General features: G+C 41.1%; 3 protein-coding genes across 3 annotated transcripts; all 3 read left to right on the top strand.

Annotated features, from left to right (window-relative positions):
- Positions 1 to 436: 436 nt before the first annotated feature.
- Positions 437 to 4170, top strand: LOC105701784 (protein obstructor-E). The gene is made up of 4 exons (XM_012428855.1): positions 437 to 587; positions 2752 to 3060; positions 3343 to 3739; positions 3975 to 4170. The coding sequence occupies exons 1-4, from the start codon at positions 548 to 550 to the stop codon at positions 4090 to 4092; spliced, it is 864 nt and encodes a 287-aa protein (XP_012284278.1). The 5' UTR covers positions 437 to 547; the 3' UTR covers positions 4093 to 4170.
- A 1179-nt stretch (positions 4171 to 5349) lies between these two features.
- On the top strand, positions 5350 to 8802 carry LOC105701801 (protein obstructor-E). The gene is made up of 5 exons (XM_012428879.1): positions 5350 to 5492; positions 6383 to 6577; positions 6724 to 6908; positions 7367 to 7599; positions 7730 to 8802. Exons 1-5 carry the CDS (start codon positions 5444 to 5446, stop codon positions 7764 to 7766), a joined length of 699 nt encoding a protein of 232 aa, XP_012284302.1. The 5' UTR covers positions 5350 to 5443; the 3' UTR covers positions 7767 to 8802.
- A 3088-nt stretch (positions 8803 to 11890) lies between these two features.
- On the top strand, positions 11891 to 13805 carry LOC105698978 (protein obstructor-E). The gene is made up of 3 exons (XM_012423649.1): positions 11891 to 12143; positions 12784 to 13201; positions 13778 to 13805. The coding sequence occupies exons 1-3, from the start codon at positions 11891 to 11893 to the stop codon at positions 13803 to 13805; spliced, it is 699 nt and encodes a 232-aa protein (XP_012279072.1).
- Positions 13806 to 14468: the final 663 nt, after the last annotated feature.

Here is a 14468-nt window from a genome sequence, read left to right as displayed (position 1 = left end):
GCAATTCTCTTAGACTTAGCCATCCTTCGCGGATAATATCTAGGTCTACACTTAACGAGTCATTCTACAGACGTGCTGGCGAAACAAAAAGACTTGACAGCATCTCAGAAACCGATAAGAACATCAGGAGAAATTTCCTTTTCACGTTTTCCACGACCCAAGGTCAGGGTGCCGGATTCCATTTCAGCGCTCTGGAGGCCCGTCGAAGCTTTGTTCACCCAAACTTGTAGATAATTTCTCACCGTTATCGTTTTTTTGTGAAACGAACACCGATGCACCTCCTAGTGATTCCCAGTATGCAGAAGAGCAGCTCTCCTTAGGCCGCGTTTGTCGGGAATCGGGTGTTGTAACCCGTTGCTCGAAGGAGCCAAAGTGGGGGAGGCATATAAGACCCTGAGGCTCCGTTGAGGCTTCAGTAGTCTCTAGTCATCAACTCGAAAACCCGGCAGACACTTCCACAGGAGCATTCCTGATCTGCCAGGAGAAACCAGGACTACGTTTCACCCCATCGGACCACCTTGGGAGTCCCCCAAACTTCCTGGCCGCCATGAAGACGGGGACCATCCTTTGTCTTCTCGTGTGCCTTGGTAAGTCCTTTCTCTCGACGTTTCTCCACGAACCTCCTTCTTGGGCACCAAGGATACCAAGAGAACAATCGCTTCTGCATAGCATTACAATGGGGTCATGCAGCGAGTAGCTGCTCGTTAACTTCCACGAAGAAGACTATGATGAAGAACGCCGACACGGCTATTTTGCCCCAGAGTAGACATCTTGGTTCCTTTCAAGGCGTTTACTGTGAATATAAATTCTCAGGCTCAACAGGTCGCTGGATAGTCAGTGGATAGTCAGTTTGTAGAGGATTGTTTGTATCTTGCTGCTCGTAAACTGGGAAGAGACTGTGATAAAGTGCGTCGGTACTCTTGCCTGGGGTGGCCATGTTGGTTCTCCATGCATTTGTACCGAATGTAAATCTTGAAGAGCATCAGGGAGCTGGATAGTTTGTAGGGGATTACGTGTGAGTTTGAGGTCATAAACTGTATATAAAAAGGTATGATTTAGTGCAGGGATGTTACAGCTAGGGGAGCTGATGATCAATAAATAAGGTGAGGTGAAGTTTACATTTTGTAGGATATTGAGAACGTCGTTTACAGGATGAATTATTATTTGACACCTACAACTTAATGCAGCGAGTTTCTGGTCGTAAATTGTAATGAAAAGGATCTAATGAGCGACTTGTTACACAATGGATAAGTGGTATTTTTACGTAGCATTAAGTGCAACTTTCTCTTCATGAATTACATTTTAAGGATTAAGGTTTAGGATCGCGGTGTCGCGATCAGAGATAAAGGCATTGGTACTTAATAATTATTTCTTTATGAATAAATATTTTCACAGGTTCTATACGACTTATTACACAATGAATCACTTAGTTTAATATACCACAAGTTTTAAATTACGGGCGTTGCTCCAATTTATCTGAGGGTTTGCCGAACGCGCATTACCTAATGAGTTGGGTAACCGGGTACTCACTTTCTTGAAAACTTGTATTCATTGTGGAGAAATTAATTGAATGAAAGTTTTCCTCGATTCCAACCGCCATTATAGTAGACAGATACGGCGATGTATTGGACAAAGCACTCTTAAAGTATGTACCGTGTAAATGAATGAAAGTGAAAGAATAAGCGGTTAAATCTTAAATGGTACAGAAACCGTGACAGGAGACATTTTTTATAAAAATGTCCCTTTCTCAGATAATTCAGAACGCGGGAGAGTAGTCGAATGACTTTCACATTACTACCAGTATCGAAGGCAAGTCTAATTATTTCTCTCGGTGCGTAAACGGGTCCCGCACCTTTCTACCGACAATCGACCAGCTGAACTTTCCGAGTGACTGTCCAGGATCTTTCAGCTGGAATCCCGGAGCTAATTTATGACAACCCAAGACATTTTCATTCTTCCATTACTAAATCTCTGTAATTTCTGGAACACTTTCAAAATACTTTGATAATATGTTTCCAAGACTTCCCAGGCAGCTGCTCTCTGGAACGAAGAGAGAGGGAGGCGAATCGCGGTTTCGTTCATTGGTGTCCTCGAATTTGGGATTTATCACTGAAACTCCGTACGGAAATCTCAAGGAATACTGGAAAGTGAGTTTCGGAAGGTCGAGCGACTTTTAAAAACGCTCTTCCGGGCGTCGAAGGCGAGTCACCTCGGACTTTCTCGCTTTCTTCCGATCGCGAGGTCGACCGGCGTCTATCCACTCGCTGGTTGTCACTCAACATATTCAGGGACGTATAAATTCTGGTTTCCTGAATGTCAAAAGTGGCCCATATCCCTCAACCTTCTCTCTTCGAAACGTTTAATCGATTTAAAAATATCCTTCCCTGTAAGTGGAATAATTTAATTAGCTGCAAACGTAATTTGCTTAATATCCTGCTAAAACCACGTATAGTTAAAGAGTAGGCGTAGGGTAGGAAATAATTAGTCTTTCTACCGAATATAAATATATTAGGACTGGGTTTTTTCTCGAAGCATCGACGCGTGTGAGGTCCCATTGTATGGAAATGCATCTGCGAGTTGCACATTGTTGCAAAGAGGCGATTGCGCAGCGTTACATCGTGGTTTCGCAATTCTCATAGTCACTTTCTTTTTCTACCGGATTCATCAATGGCACGACATCTTACATATTTCTTCACTGCACGCGTAAATTCATTAGTGAATCGAAATAAATATATTTTGAATTAATTGCAGGAGCTGCAAGTGCGTTGTCGAGGAAACAGGAGGCTGCCGAACAGAATCGCAGGAAGGTGGCCACGCCGAGTCAAAAGAAGGAGGTTCTTGATGAGGAATACGAGGATGATGCGGAATTATCCGACGAGTGTCCAGAATCTAATGGCTACTTTGCCGATGCCGATCAATGCGACAAATACTACGACTGTCGGAACGGCAAGCCCACGGAGAAACTTTGCCCGGATGGTCTGGTTTTCAACGACTTCAGTCCACAGCACGAGAAGTGTGATTTACCCTTCGGAATAGATTGCTCGAAGAGGCCGAAACTTCGTAAGTATGATTCCTGTAAAGTAGGAAATTTCATTCGAGTACGTATTTCATTACATGATTATAAAAGATATATAACTAATAGTATTAAAATGGCAAATTTCGACAAGTATTGCTTCACCCTCTGAAGACCCACGATCACCTTACAGTAGCATAATAGTATAATCAACTGTTATAAATTATTTCTTCCTTATTCGTAAAACTTGGATTATCACTTGTAGTTCCTAAAATTCTAGGTAAAAAATTCTATCTATCAGCTGATATTATTCAGGGCTTCCTTTTCAGAAAAGCCTCAGCCATCGATGCACTGTCCTCGCATGCACGGATACTTCGCTCACGAAGACCCCAGAATATGTGACACGTTTTATTACTGCGTGGAGGGTAAATTCAACATGATCACCTGCCCTGACGGGCTGGTCTTCTCTGAGAAAACAGGAATCTGCAATTGGCCTGACGAGGCGCAGAAGAAGGGCTGCGGCTCGAGGGAACTCTTCAACTTCACCTGTCCCAAGGTTGACGATTCCGTGGCTGCGACTCATCCTCGGTATCCGGATACTGAGGATTGCCAATACTTCTACGTATGTGTCAATGGAGAAATTCCAAGGAGAAGTGGCTGCAAGCTTGGTCAAGCTTTCGACGAGAGTACCGGGAAATGCGATTGGGCTAGGAAAATTCCTGAGTGGTAATCACCTTGAAATTAATGTTCATCTATATGCTCGTATGAATGTTTTCGTTCATTTCATGAGTCGATTATTTATACTCTGAAGTACGTTCAAAGCAATTCTCAACTTTTCATAATGTGATTAATTTGGAATTATCCTTTAGTGTAATTTAATGTATTGAAAAAGCGAAGAGATGGAATGTTTACACGTGTTTGGAAAAGCCTTTTTGTAATTCCGATTTTTTTCAAATTGCAGCAAAGACTGGTACAAGGGTCAGTTGACTGACGAGGAGTTGGATGCTTTGGAGAACCCGCCAAAAAAACCAAGACTCACGGGAGGACCTTCAAGAAGGAAGGGCAACAGACCCACCTAGATCAGAGATCAAACCTAATGTATATTAAGTGCGCGTAATTTTAATTATATTTCTATAATAAAGTATGTTTACAGTAAACTGTGAAATACCCTACACTGAACATTTTCAAGAACCCAGAAAATGATGAAAATTTTTGTAATATGGTTGAAAAAAAAACGATACGATGTCTAGAGGACGGCAATGAAACCTCCTCTAACATTCTTTTTAATGAATTTATTTATAAATTACCTTACCTGTGTAAAATTTATTTCGGAGTTAAATTTTGACATCAAGGCACCGATCCGTCATTTCGAAATCTTATGATTTTGTTTGGGATCATTTTCGTGACCATTTCCACCCTGCCGCATTGACTTACCTGAAATTAATAGTAATCAATACAGAGAGTATCTAAGCGGTAGTTTAAACATTTTCAGACGAAAATGAACAAATAGAAGTAAGATTCCGTCTTATCATAAAAATGATACGAGTTTACTACCGAACATGTGTGCCTTCCATTAACGACGGCAGTTCATCCACAAAGAAGGAGCATTCATATCCAGTATATACATGTATACATTAATATATACTTGCACTTTCCTAAGTGCATACATTTATACGTTACATTCACCAATTTCACAAAAGGATCAATTTGATAATGGATCGGCCTCTTCAGGCGAGCTTCAAGGAACAAAATAAATGTCAAAAACTGCGTACAAAATACTGCATACTCTCTGGAGAAAGGTATCGTAACTAATCACGGTCAAATAAAATCACTCTCCATCCCCAGGGTACCATTAATTAACAAAAAAAAAGAAAATACGAGGAAATCCCATTAAAACCCCATATTCTCTCTTCACGGCCGTATCGTTTAACCTTGATGCGCAATAATTAATGAAGAAAGTGTGTCTCGGGAGATCAAACCCAGCCGTGAAAACGCCGAAGGAAGACCTGACCCTTGTGATTTTCTCCAGAATCCGAGAGCACGTAGAAAGGGCTCTCGGATAAGCAGGAGAGAGCCAGGAATGGAGTCGAACGAGAGGAGGTAGGGTGTGACGTAGCGCCATATTCCATCTATACCTATACTGTATGCCGAAGAGAGGAGCAAAGAGAAAAGGCAGGGTAAAAGTGTATGGCCACTGGCCTCTGGTATAATCTTAATTCTTGTCGGCTACCGTGAGCATAGGTACCCATAGTGGGGAAATGGCCCGTAGTGGGGGAGGTCTGGGTATACCCTGAGAAGAGCCGTCGAAGCTGCAGTCTCTCGCGACGAGACGCCATTCCAAAGAGTCGCCAAAAATTACGGTTTATTTTTCTAAGTCTCATAGTTTATTTAATCTCGACAGCTGCCAAGCTCCTCTGAGAAGCTGAGATAATGGCAGGCGCTTGCCTAATTACGGTGCTGGCTCTGGTCGCAGTTGCATGTGAGTATTCCTTCGCAGCCTCGAAGAGAAAGTCGAGGACCCCACTTTCCAAATTACAGAGAACGAAAGTTCGATCCGTGATCATCTGTAACGTGAAAAGGGTTTTTTTTAGTGTCCTTTAATTTAAAATTTGGGGATCGTGAATACAATAGCTTGTTACTCTTAGTTTCCGGATTGTAGTTTCGTTATACAGGACTTTTTGGTTTACGTGATTGTATCGGAATTGAGTACCTTTGTTAAAGGTAAATGTTGCGCATTTTTTAAGCGGCTTCATTTTGTCTCCTCACTTTGATATCATTGAACAATGATCGATAATGCTAGGATGTCTCTTCTATCCTGGTTAACCGGGAGTAGATACCACAGCGGCCATTTTGAATATCGGTGAACGACGATGTTGAAATGAAATAATTCAAAGTAAAATTAAAAATGTAATGTTGTACTCATGTCTTAAATCATCAGTGGAACGAGTTTGTTATTTTATTTATTAAATCAATTTGCTATTTTGTTAGGAACGTAAATATTTTTAAGAACAATCGGAATCGACGTGGCCTGATCGGTACCTTCGGAGAGCGAATACTCGGATACAATGTCTCACGTATACAGACATAATCGAGACAGTATGGCTGAACTTTCTAAAGTGTAAATGTCAAAGTTGTCTCTACGTTGCATAATAAACCTCCCTACGAGCTCTTGCTACTGATAATTATATAACGGAGGTAGTAAAGTCGACGTGGAGAAATTTAAAATACACGGTTCAATGTACGGTGCAACCCTCGACGCGTTCGGCTTTTTATTTCCTTCATTGTGCTGGTCGGCACAGTTTTTCATGTCTGTTTTGAACAAAAAATTGGCTTATCCCATATTATCATTGTAATTTTCAATGCCCTCAGACGGAGCCTTCACGTGCCCGAAAAAGGATGGACAATACGAGGACTCGCAACAGTGTGATAAATTTTACGAATGCTCGGATGGCGTCGCAAGAGAGAAATTTTGTCCTGACGGTCTGGTGTTCGATCCTTTGAATCGTAAAATCAACAAATGCGACCATGTCTTTAATGTCGACTGCGGAGATCGTCTGGAGCTACGTAAGTAAATTGATACTGGATCTGAAATTTGAGAATCAATATTGCTCACATGGGGTATTATATTATATAGTACGTAAGAGATTTTCTGCACGCCATCATGGATAGTTACAGATCCTAATCCGATACTTGTTTTATTTTTTAATTAGAGCCTCCTCAGCCAACGAAAAAGTGCCCACGTCGGAATGGTTTCTTCGCGCATCCTGATCCTGCGGTTTGCAATATTTTTTATAACTGCATCGACGGTGAAGCGATAGAAATTACATGCACAACGGGACTTCATTTCGATGAATTTAGCGGCACTTGTGTCTGGCCCGACAGCGCTGGTCGTCAGGTACTGTTAATTAATAATTAATAATAAGTAATACATATAAATATTAGAGACATCAAAGAACTATTCCTCACGTTTGAAACCTTGTAGATAAAAATACGTCTTGTAATTAATTCTGGAAATTTTCTGACTTTATTTGGATTCGCATCTTCAGCGCCGAAAAAGTAAAGTCAGTCAAACAAGATTTTCAAGAAACTAATTTTATGAACATTTAATGACAATAATTTTGTACTCTTACCAATGAAATTGTTACATCTAAATGTTACTTTTTTCGAGGGAATTAAAATCCTCCTATCATTGTTACCGATATATCCTGGAAAATAATTAGGAATGACTAAAAAAACCAAAGATTCTGAACTTGCTGCGTAATGCATTTTAATAGTTTTTAGATTGGGCAATAAATATTTAGATAGACCATGGAACATGCAAATGGAAATAATATGTGGAATGTCTCATTCTAGGGCTGTGGAAAAGTAGGCAACATCTTAAAGGATGGTTTCGAGTGTCCGAAAGAAGGCCAAGTCGATAGCAGAGGAATGGCAGTGGATCATCCTAAATTCGCTCATCCAGATGACTGCCAGAAATTCTATGTTTGTCTAAATGGTGTAACACCTCGAGAACAAGGTTGCAGTGATGGCACCGTTTACAACGACGTCGAGCAACGATGCGACGCACCGGAGAATGTTGCTGGATGGTAAGAAATCGAATGATTGACATCGATAATTTTTTCAACGATCGGGCTTTATATGTCTCAAAGATTATATCGAGCCTTTCTTTTAATTTTCAATGTTGAATCTTTCTGTTCATTGATTTTTTACTTCCAGCGAGGACTGGTATAAAGACGACGAGAGGAAACCCTAAGAGCTTCCGCGAAATTTTCCTGTCCCGCATCGGGACTTACCTTCGAGCGCGTTACTTTTCGTTAATTTTCCATTTTCCATCGGCTTTAAAAACGGTTCAAATTTCTTGCAATAAATGAAACTTCATCCAGAAGTCTGGTGGATTTTCTCGGTAGTTCCATAATCTTCAAGTTTGTTAAGGAAAACGCGTTGCAAGACCGATGCACCTCGTACCGATTGACAGACATTGCAAAACATTTGAAGATTTTTCATCCTTATCGTTTTACGAATGAAAATACATTAAATTTGGATAAGCGTTAAAAATAGAATTTTTTCCTTGAAGTGCAATCTCGTTAATTCTGTGTCTGTGCAACTTCTTTCCGGCAAATCGCTGAAAATATATATTTCAAAGTTTCATAAATTAATGATTATTCATTATATCTCAATTTTCATTTAGTCATTCTGGGGCTAAAATTTTTAAGTATCTAAGAAAATGGTGGACGACGTGTCCTTTCGGGATGTTTCAAGGGATGGATTTCGCATAGAAGGAAATAATTGTGTAGACAATGAGGAATAAAAATGAAGTTCGAGGTGCATCAGTAATCCAATATAGACGGCAATTTGTGCAATGTACTTTTTCTGCGCTCGAGAAAATGGTCGAGGCTCCTTTCACTTATGGACTCAAAGGAACGCGCTCGACGGCCTGCTTGGAAGGCGGAAGCTCATTGAAGGATCCAGACCTTTCATTCTCCAGTCCATGGTCCTTGCGAGTTTATGCTAAGTATACGTGCCTAAGACATAGGCGGAATTCTGGCTGATCTGGATTCTCACATGGAATTTATTCCGGAAGAACTGACTCGTCAAGCAGCGGCCGGAGTAAGGACGAGTGCTCGTGATAGGTTTCATAAAACCCTGAAAAATGTCTCTCTCATACAGGCAAATATAAGTTTCTAGGGAGAAACGTAGAACTAAGTTAATGGATAAGAAACATGTTGCGCCGGAATAACGAGCTTATCGAGACTGAAGTGTATTTGACTCGGTAATAAAGATTTTCTAGATAACCCTTATACGGCTTTCCATTATCACTTTTCATATTTCAATACGTTCCATCATACATGGCGAATCTGTGAAATATAAATTAACTCTACGAACATGTAATTAAAATTACTACGTAGATGGGACAAATATTTCATTAACATTTCCAGCGAGAATGTTGACTTTTTTTTTTATTAAATCGATGTACATTTTTAAATGCGAGTGAAAGGATCATTCATTTCAGGGAATTATTGTATGTCGAAATCGGCATGAAAAGGGCTCTTGAACTAATGTCAAGGACCAAGATGCGCCTACTCTGTCCATCGGTATATTCCATGTCCGGAGTATGACAGCATCTTCCGTCATCCTTTCCTTCTTCATCGAGTCTTGCGCAAACCGGGCATTCCTGAGACGAATTTTCTTCACAAGATCAGGATTCCGGCTGGCGAGTGTGCCCGCTCGACGAGGCAAATCGCGACGAAGGCTTTCTCCCTGTTTATAAAACACTTGGGTTACCTTTCTCGTTTTTCTTTGGGGACCAAACCCACCGGGCCGGTCGCTTTCTTGCTTCGATTGATCTTGAGTAAGGTGCGACCGAATCGGTTCTGCTCGCCTGGGTATCCGTCCAGGAGCGGATCTCTCCTTCGAGGTCCCCTGGACTTTCTTCCAAGGCACGTGGAGTGAATAAATCGAACCCGGGGCAAGGAGTTATCCTTCTTAACGGAGAAATTCTTCCAAGTGTCTGTATTGTCTTCGGAGAAAGGGACTATAAGTAAATGAAAATACAGAACGATTTCACGTTCCAGAAAAAAACAAAAATAAAAATAAATTCCTAATGTTAACAATTAATTTTGCCCTGGAAAGTGGTCTAAGAATAAATCTCGTTTGGGCAGAAAAACTCAAGAGAAATGTAGCAATGACACGAGAACTAGTTGCAAGCCGATGATGAATGAGTACGAGGAATGTTGTAATGACTGTAATGGGTACGCTATTTTTGTCTCGGTACTTTGCCGGTCTTTCAGAATTATCCAACGGTCGTAGAACTGTCCCCGTACATGTCACAATATCTATTAAAAGTACTGTATTGATGGCTACTGTTTATTGACTTTCAGATATTTTATGTACTTTTAAATCAAAGGATCATCGCATTTCATGACTGAGGAATGAATATGTCCTTGGTATACGGATCATAATAAAAATGATCTTGTATTATGATTATTACTGGTATGAAGGAGACTCGCGGATGCGTTTATGTGGTGTCATAAATTTTGTACTATTTACAAAGTTATGGCATTTGTTACGTAAGACTGCTCGATCCTTTCTCTCAGAGTATTCTGAGCTAATTGCTTCCTCGAAGACCGTCTAGAGATGCGCTCTTGGAGGTCTGACGGATGCTGCCTGGACCACTGCAAGTGGTAAACCGCTGTACAGAGATTCTCAAATCATCTGGCATTAATTTCTCGACTTGCAACTCCAGTCTGGGAACGAGTAATCAATTTCTCAGCCGGTATTTCCTGAAACGATCGTTCTCTTATACTTTCTCGGGTCCTGATTAATAATACGGATTAAAGTTAAATTGAAAACCTGACATGCCAATTTGTTTTAGGAAAACAATCCTGAAATTACGGTAAGTTCATACTTGAATGAAAAAAAAAATGCATGTTTTATTACAAATTGTAATTCTCACAATTAATATCTGTGAATGTACTCTAAGATGTTGATACTCAAACGTGAGATTATTTTTCAATTTTAATGACACCATGAATTTTTCAGGTACATTGAAGGTACGTTGAAGATACGTTCAAAATGTAAGAGGTCGAGAACGCAGATACTCGCTTACCGGTCGGTATCGTTGACATTCAACGAAATGGAATGCAAATGTCGACTTTCTCGAAAGGATCATTGCTCGGGGCGAGTACGCAGGAGGCATGGCGAACGCACAGAGGACACTTACACGGAACCTTCTCATTTTGATTTATAGTTTCCATCGAAGAGGAACAATTCCGCTCCCTCGTCCATTAAATTAATCCTGAATTCCAATAGTAAGTGGACATTTCATGTACATCGTTTCTTTTTTAATTAACCAAGCATGATAAAAGTAATTATTGTGCATTGACGGAAGTACGATTATATAAGTAAGGTTTTAAGATGAATAAATAGGAGGGTTAAAAATCCAGATCCACCGAAAACTACTTGGGCAAGACCCCGACCATATGCTGAAGAAAGTCGTCCTAAGGAGTCAAGGACGTCGACTATCAGCCATGACACTAAGCTCAAAAAAGGAGGAACAAATCTTCGTGAATCTCTGCTAAGAAACCTGAAATTTCGAGGCCACGCATAGATTTCCTCCGAAGGGAGAATGGGTTCGTTAACTACAGGGAATATAACTTGGCATCAATGTATAACAAATATACATAGATCACGTACATACAATGGTGATTAACCCTAAATATATTCAGCAAATCAATTATATTTTTCCAAAATCCTGAATTTGAAAATTAAATGTTCTATGAATAAAATGCGACAATAAGTTAAGAAAGAACTTGGTGTCGTTTTTTTTTTCGCCGAGAGAAACTTCTGATGCAGTTTCATCACGAAGATGGGAGAATTTAAGTCTGCACCAGGATCCACCGAATGCATGCCATGGAAACTCGCTTTTGGGAACCAAGACGTGTCGACATAGCGACTTAGAAAATTAAAAAATTAAATGTACTACAATTGAAATGCGAGTATAAGTAAAGAAAGAACTTGGTGTCGTTTTTTTTTTTCGCCGAGAGAAACTTCTGATGCAGTTTCATCACGAAGATGGGAGAATTTAAAACTGCACCAGGCTCCACCGAATGCATGCCATGGAAACTCGCTTTTGGGAACCAAGGACGTCGACTTAGCGACGACACTAGCCGGAGAAAAAGAAAAGCAAGTTTGGGAGGACCTCGGCGAGGGAACCGGGAGTTTCGAGAGCCCTGAGGAGACCAGAGAGGGGTTTTCTCCAGAGAAAGGGGACGGGTTCGTGAAATGCATCGGGTAGAACGCAGTCGAGCAAATCGGGAGCAGGAGTCCAGTCACGTCGTGTAGGCTCAGAGTGAAGAAGAAACCGAATCCCACGTCAGGATGGTACCGACGACGAGCATCCTCCTCCTGGTCTTCGGAGTCCTGGTGAACCTGGTGGCGGCCCAGTTCCGGTGTCCAGAGTCCAAAGGATTCTTCCCAGACCCGGAACAGTGCGATCTCTACTACGCCTGCGTAGATGGCCAACCGGAAGAGAGGCTCTGCAAGGACGGGCTCGTCTTCAGGGACGACAACCCGAAGAAGGAGTTCTGCGACATCCCTGCTAATGTTCCCTGCGGGGACCGCACGATTCTCCGTAAGTCCTGCCGATATTTCCTGGAAATGGGATTATGAGTAATCACGGTTTTTACGGCAGCCTAAATTACACTTAACTCGGGCAAATTGGCTGCAACGTATTGGATGTTGAAACAGGGTACCGAGGTATAGGTACACCAAGACTGGACGAGATAGGATATTTTTACACGTTTTTACACGTGTTTGTTAATTTTTCATATGGTTAGTAAAGTAGCAAAATTGGGGTTGGATTTTAAGGAGAGCTAATGAGAATTTATGTGCTCTTATGTTTGCGAAGAATGGTTGGGTGTCCGATGGTTTTAATGTCTATTTCGGATAAATTATTGTTACCTGTATTAAATACAAGGAAAGTTGTTCACCGGGTATATAAGTACATGTTTGATTAAGTGCTTTAGTTTCATTCGTTTGATTTCATCGCGAATTGGTTTTTGCTCAGTTTTTAATAAAATCTTTATTTCAAAGTCGCGAGTGCCATGTGAGCGTGACTAAATCAAGTGTTCATCTCTTTGTATAAGATACTATTAAAAAATCAAATTTATCGTTACAAGGAAATACCATAATGTAGCAGTACTAATTACGTTTTTAACTTTTCTTTTTCACAATATGCGATGTTTAAATTAATTTTCTTAACGGTATTACAGAGGAACCTCAGCCTAGCAAGGGTTGTCCACGTTCAAATGGATACTTCAGAGACGAGGATCCCACCGCTTGCGACAGATTCGTGAATTGCATCGATGGTATCCCCCAAAGTATGCCATGTCCACCAGGACTCATCTACGAGGACAAAATGGCCGCCTGCGTTTGGCCTGCAGATGCATCTCGTACTTGCAACGACGTTAGACGCGACGTCCTCGACGACGGATTTTCTTGCCCCGAAGGAGATGTCGCAGGACCTCTCGGCAGGATTCTTCCTCACCCAACCTATCCTCATCCCGAGGACTGTTCCAAATTCTACATTTGCAGAAATGGAGTCAGGCCGCAAAAGGGCCAATGCGAGGACGGGACCGTCTACAATGAAGATAGCTTCCGGTGCACCGAACCTGATAACGTCCCAGGATGGTAAGATTTTTCTATCATTGTTCCTTCTACATTCTTAAATATATTTCTGTTACAAAACTATTTATCTTTATCATTAAGCAGATAATATAGATTTTTCTAATTCCTTCTCTATCCCCGGTGGGTAAATATCCACACCTACAAGCTAATGCAGTTTATTAATAATTTCTTCGACACACCAGTCTATTCCTTGGATTAATCTGAAAATGTGTGAAAACAGTTTCATTTTATAAAATCCGTGGAACTGGTATTCTGCACCAATAGGAAATGGACTTAAAAATAAGATTGTACGAATGCAAAATTGTACACGATGATAAGCATATGTCTGCGAATTAGTGGAAGAGAAATTCCGTGGGCTTCTCGACTGGCGGTAATGTTTCAGGAAAAAGAATGAATGAAATGTCACCGGATAATCAATCGACTCTGACCGTATCGATAAGGCCTAAGTATTTCTCTTCACGTAACACCGAGTCCACGTGTAGCGACCGTTACATCCTGATCTGCATTCTGCAGTTGTTTCTAACGGTATAAAAGCCAGAGTTCGATGAGCTCTGACGAGAATTCTTGCTTCTGTTTCAGCGAGGACTACTACAAGAAAAAGAACTGAATGAAGCTCCGCTAAGCAGTGTAACTCATATCTTCTAGAGTAATAAATAATCTATTCTTACGTAAGAACCAGACATCCGTGTTGTCGTTTCTGGGCGGGAACCCTAACCTCTCAAAAAGGCGTCCTTGCCAGGGCGGTTCTTCGGGGTACCTCGTCCTTGTATTCCAGCAGGGTCGCCTGTAAGGAATTATTGCCATAGTTAGTCTCTGTCGACGGAAAATTTCACTACGTCTTAGGGGGACATAATTGGAGCCTTTCTCTTTGCATAAATCCGAGTTTACAAGTCAAAGTGGTCAAAGAGCGAAATCGGATACTCCTTATCTGAAGACGCAGCCACGAGGTGCAGAGGTCGAGGAATCTAACCAGTAATCTTATGGGCGATGTTTGTATTGTAAGAATTTTCTTTAAGCGTTAAGTATAGTGGTCGAGTCTATATATCACGGCGGGAAGATTTAAGGTCGAGTCGTGCGGAACATCTCGCCCTTGCAATGTCGCCGATAAGGAGTAATAGCAATTATTTCCCCAAGACGAGCCTGGCTCTTTTATCACCGTCGTAACGTGTAAATTAGAATCCACCTATCTATACGATTCTCAATTCTCAATGTACCAAGTCCCCTTAATGGCGAACATTACTTTACACAAAAGTTTCTAACGACCTCACAG

The sequence above is a fragment of the Orussus abietinus genome, unplaced genomic scaffold (assembly GCF_000612105.2).
Source record: "Orussus abietinus isolate OABI.00-Male unplaced genomic scaffold, Oabi_2.0 scaffold44, whole genome shotgun sequence".
NCBI classification, from domain to species: domain Eukaryota; kingdom Metazoa; phylum Arthropoda; class Insecta; order Hymenoptera; family Orussidae; genus Orussus; species Orussus abietinus.
This window is presented reverse-complemented; position numbering and strand designations above follow the sequence as displayed.

Coding starts and splice junctions, on each gene's coding strand:
- LOC105701784 (XM_012428855.1), top strand. CDS start 548: ATGAAGACGGGGACCATCCTTTGTCTTCTCGTGTGCCTTG. Junction 588..2,751: donor TTGTCTTCTCGTGTGCCTTG/GTAAGTCCTTTC, acceptor AATTAATTGCAG/GAGCTGCAAGTGCGTTGTCG. Junction 3,740..3,974: donor GCTAGGAAAATTCCTGAGTG/GTAATCACCTTG, acceptor TTCAAATTGCAG/CAAAGACTGGTACAAGGGTC.
- LOC105701801 (XM_012428879.1), top strand. CDS start 5,444: ATGGCAGGCGCTTGCCTAATTACGGTGCTGGCTCTGGTCGCAGTTGCA. Junction 6,909..7,366: donor CCGACAGCGCTGGTCGTCAG/GTACTGTTAATT, acceptor GTCTCATTCTAG/GGCTGTGGAAAAGTAGGCAA. Junction 7,600..7,729: donor CCGGAGAATGTTGCTGGATG/GTAAGAAATCGA, acceptor TTTTACTTCCAG/CGAGGACTGGTATAAAGACG.
- LOC105698978 (XM_012423649.1), top strand. CDS start 11,891: ATGGTACCGACGACGAGCATCCTCCTCCTGGTCTTCGGAGTCCTGGTG. Junction 12,144..12,783: donor CGGGGACCGCACGATTCTCC/GTAAGTCCTGCC, acceptor ACGGTATTACAG/AGGAACCTCAGCCTAGCAAG. Junction 13,202..13,777: donor CCTGATAACGTCCCAGGATG/GTAAGATTTTTC, acceptor CTTCTGTTTCAG/CGAGGACTACTACAAGAAAA.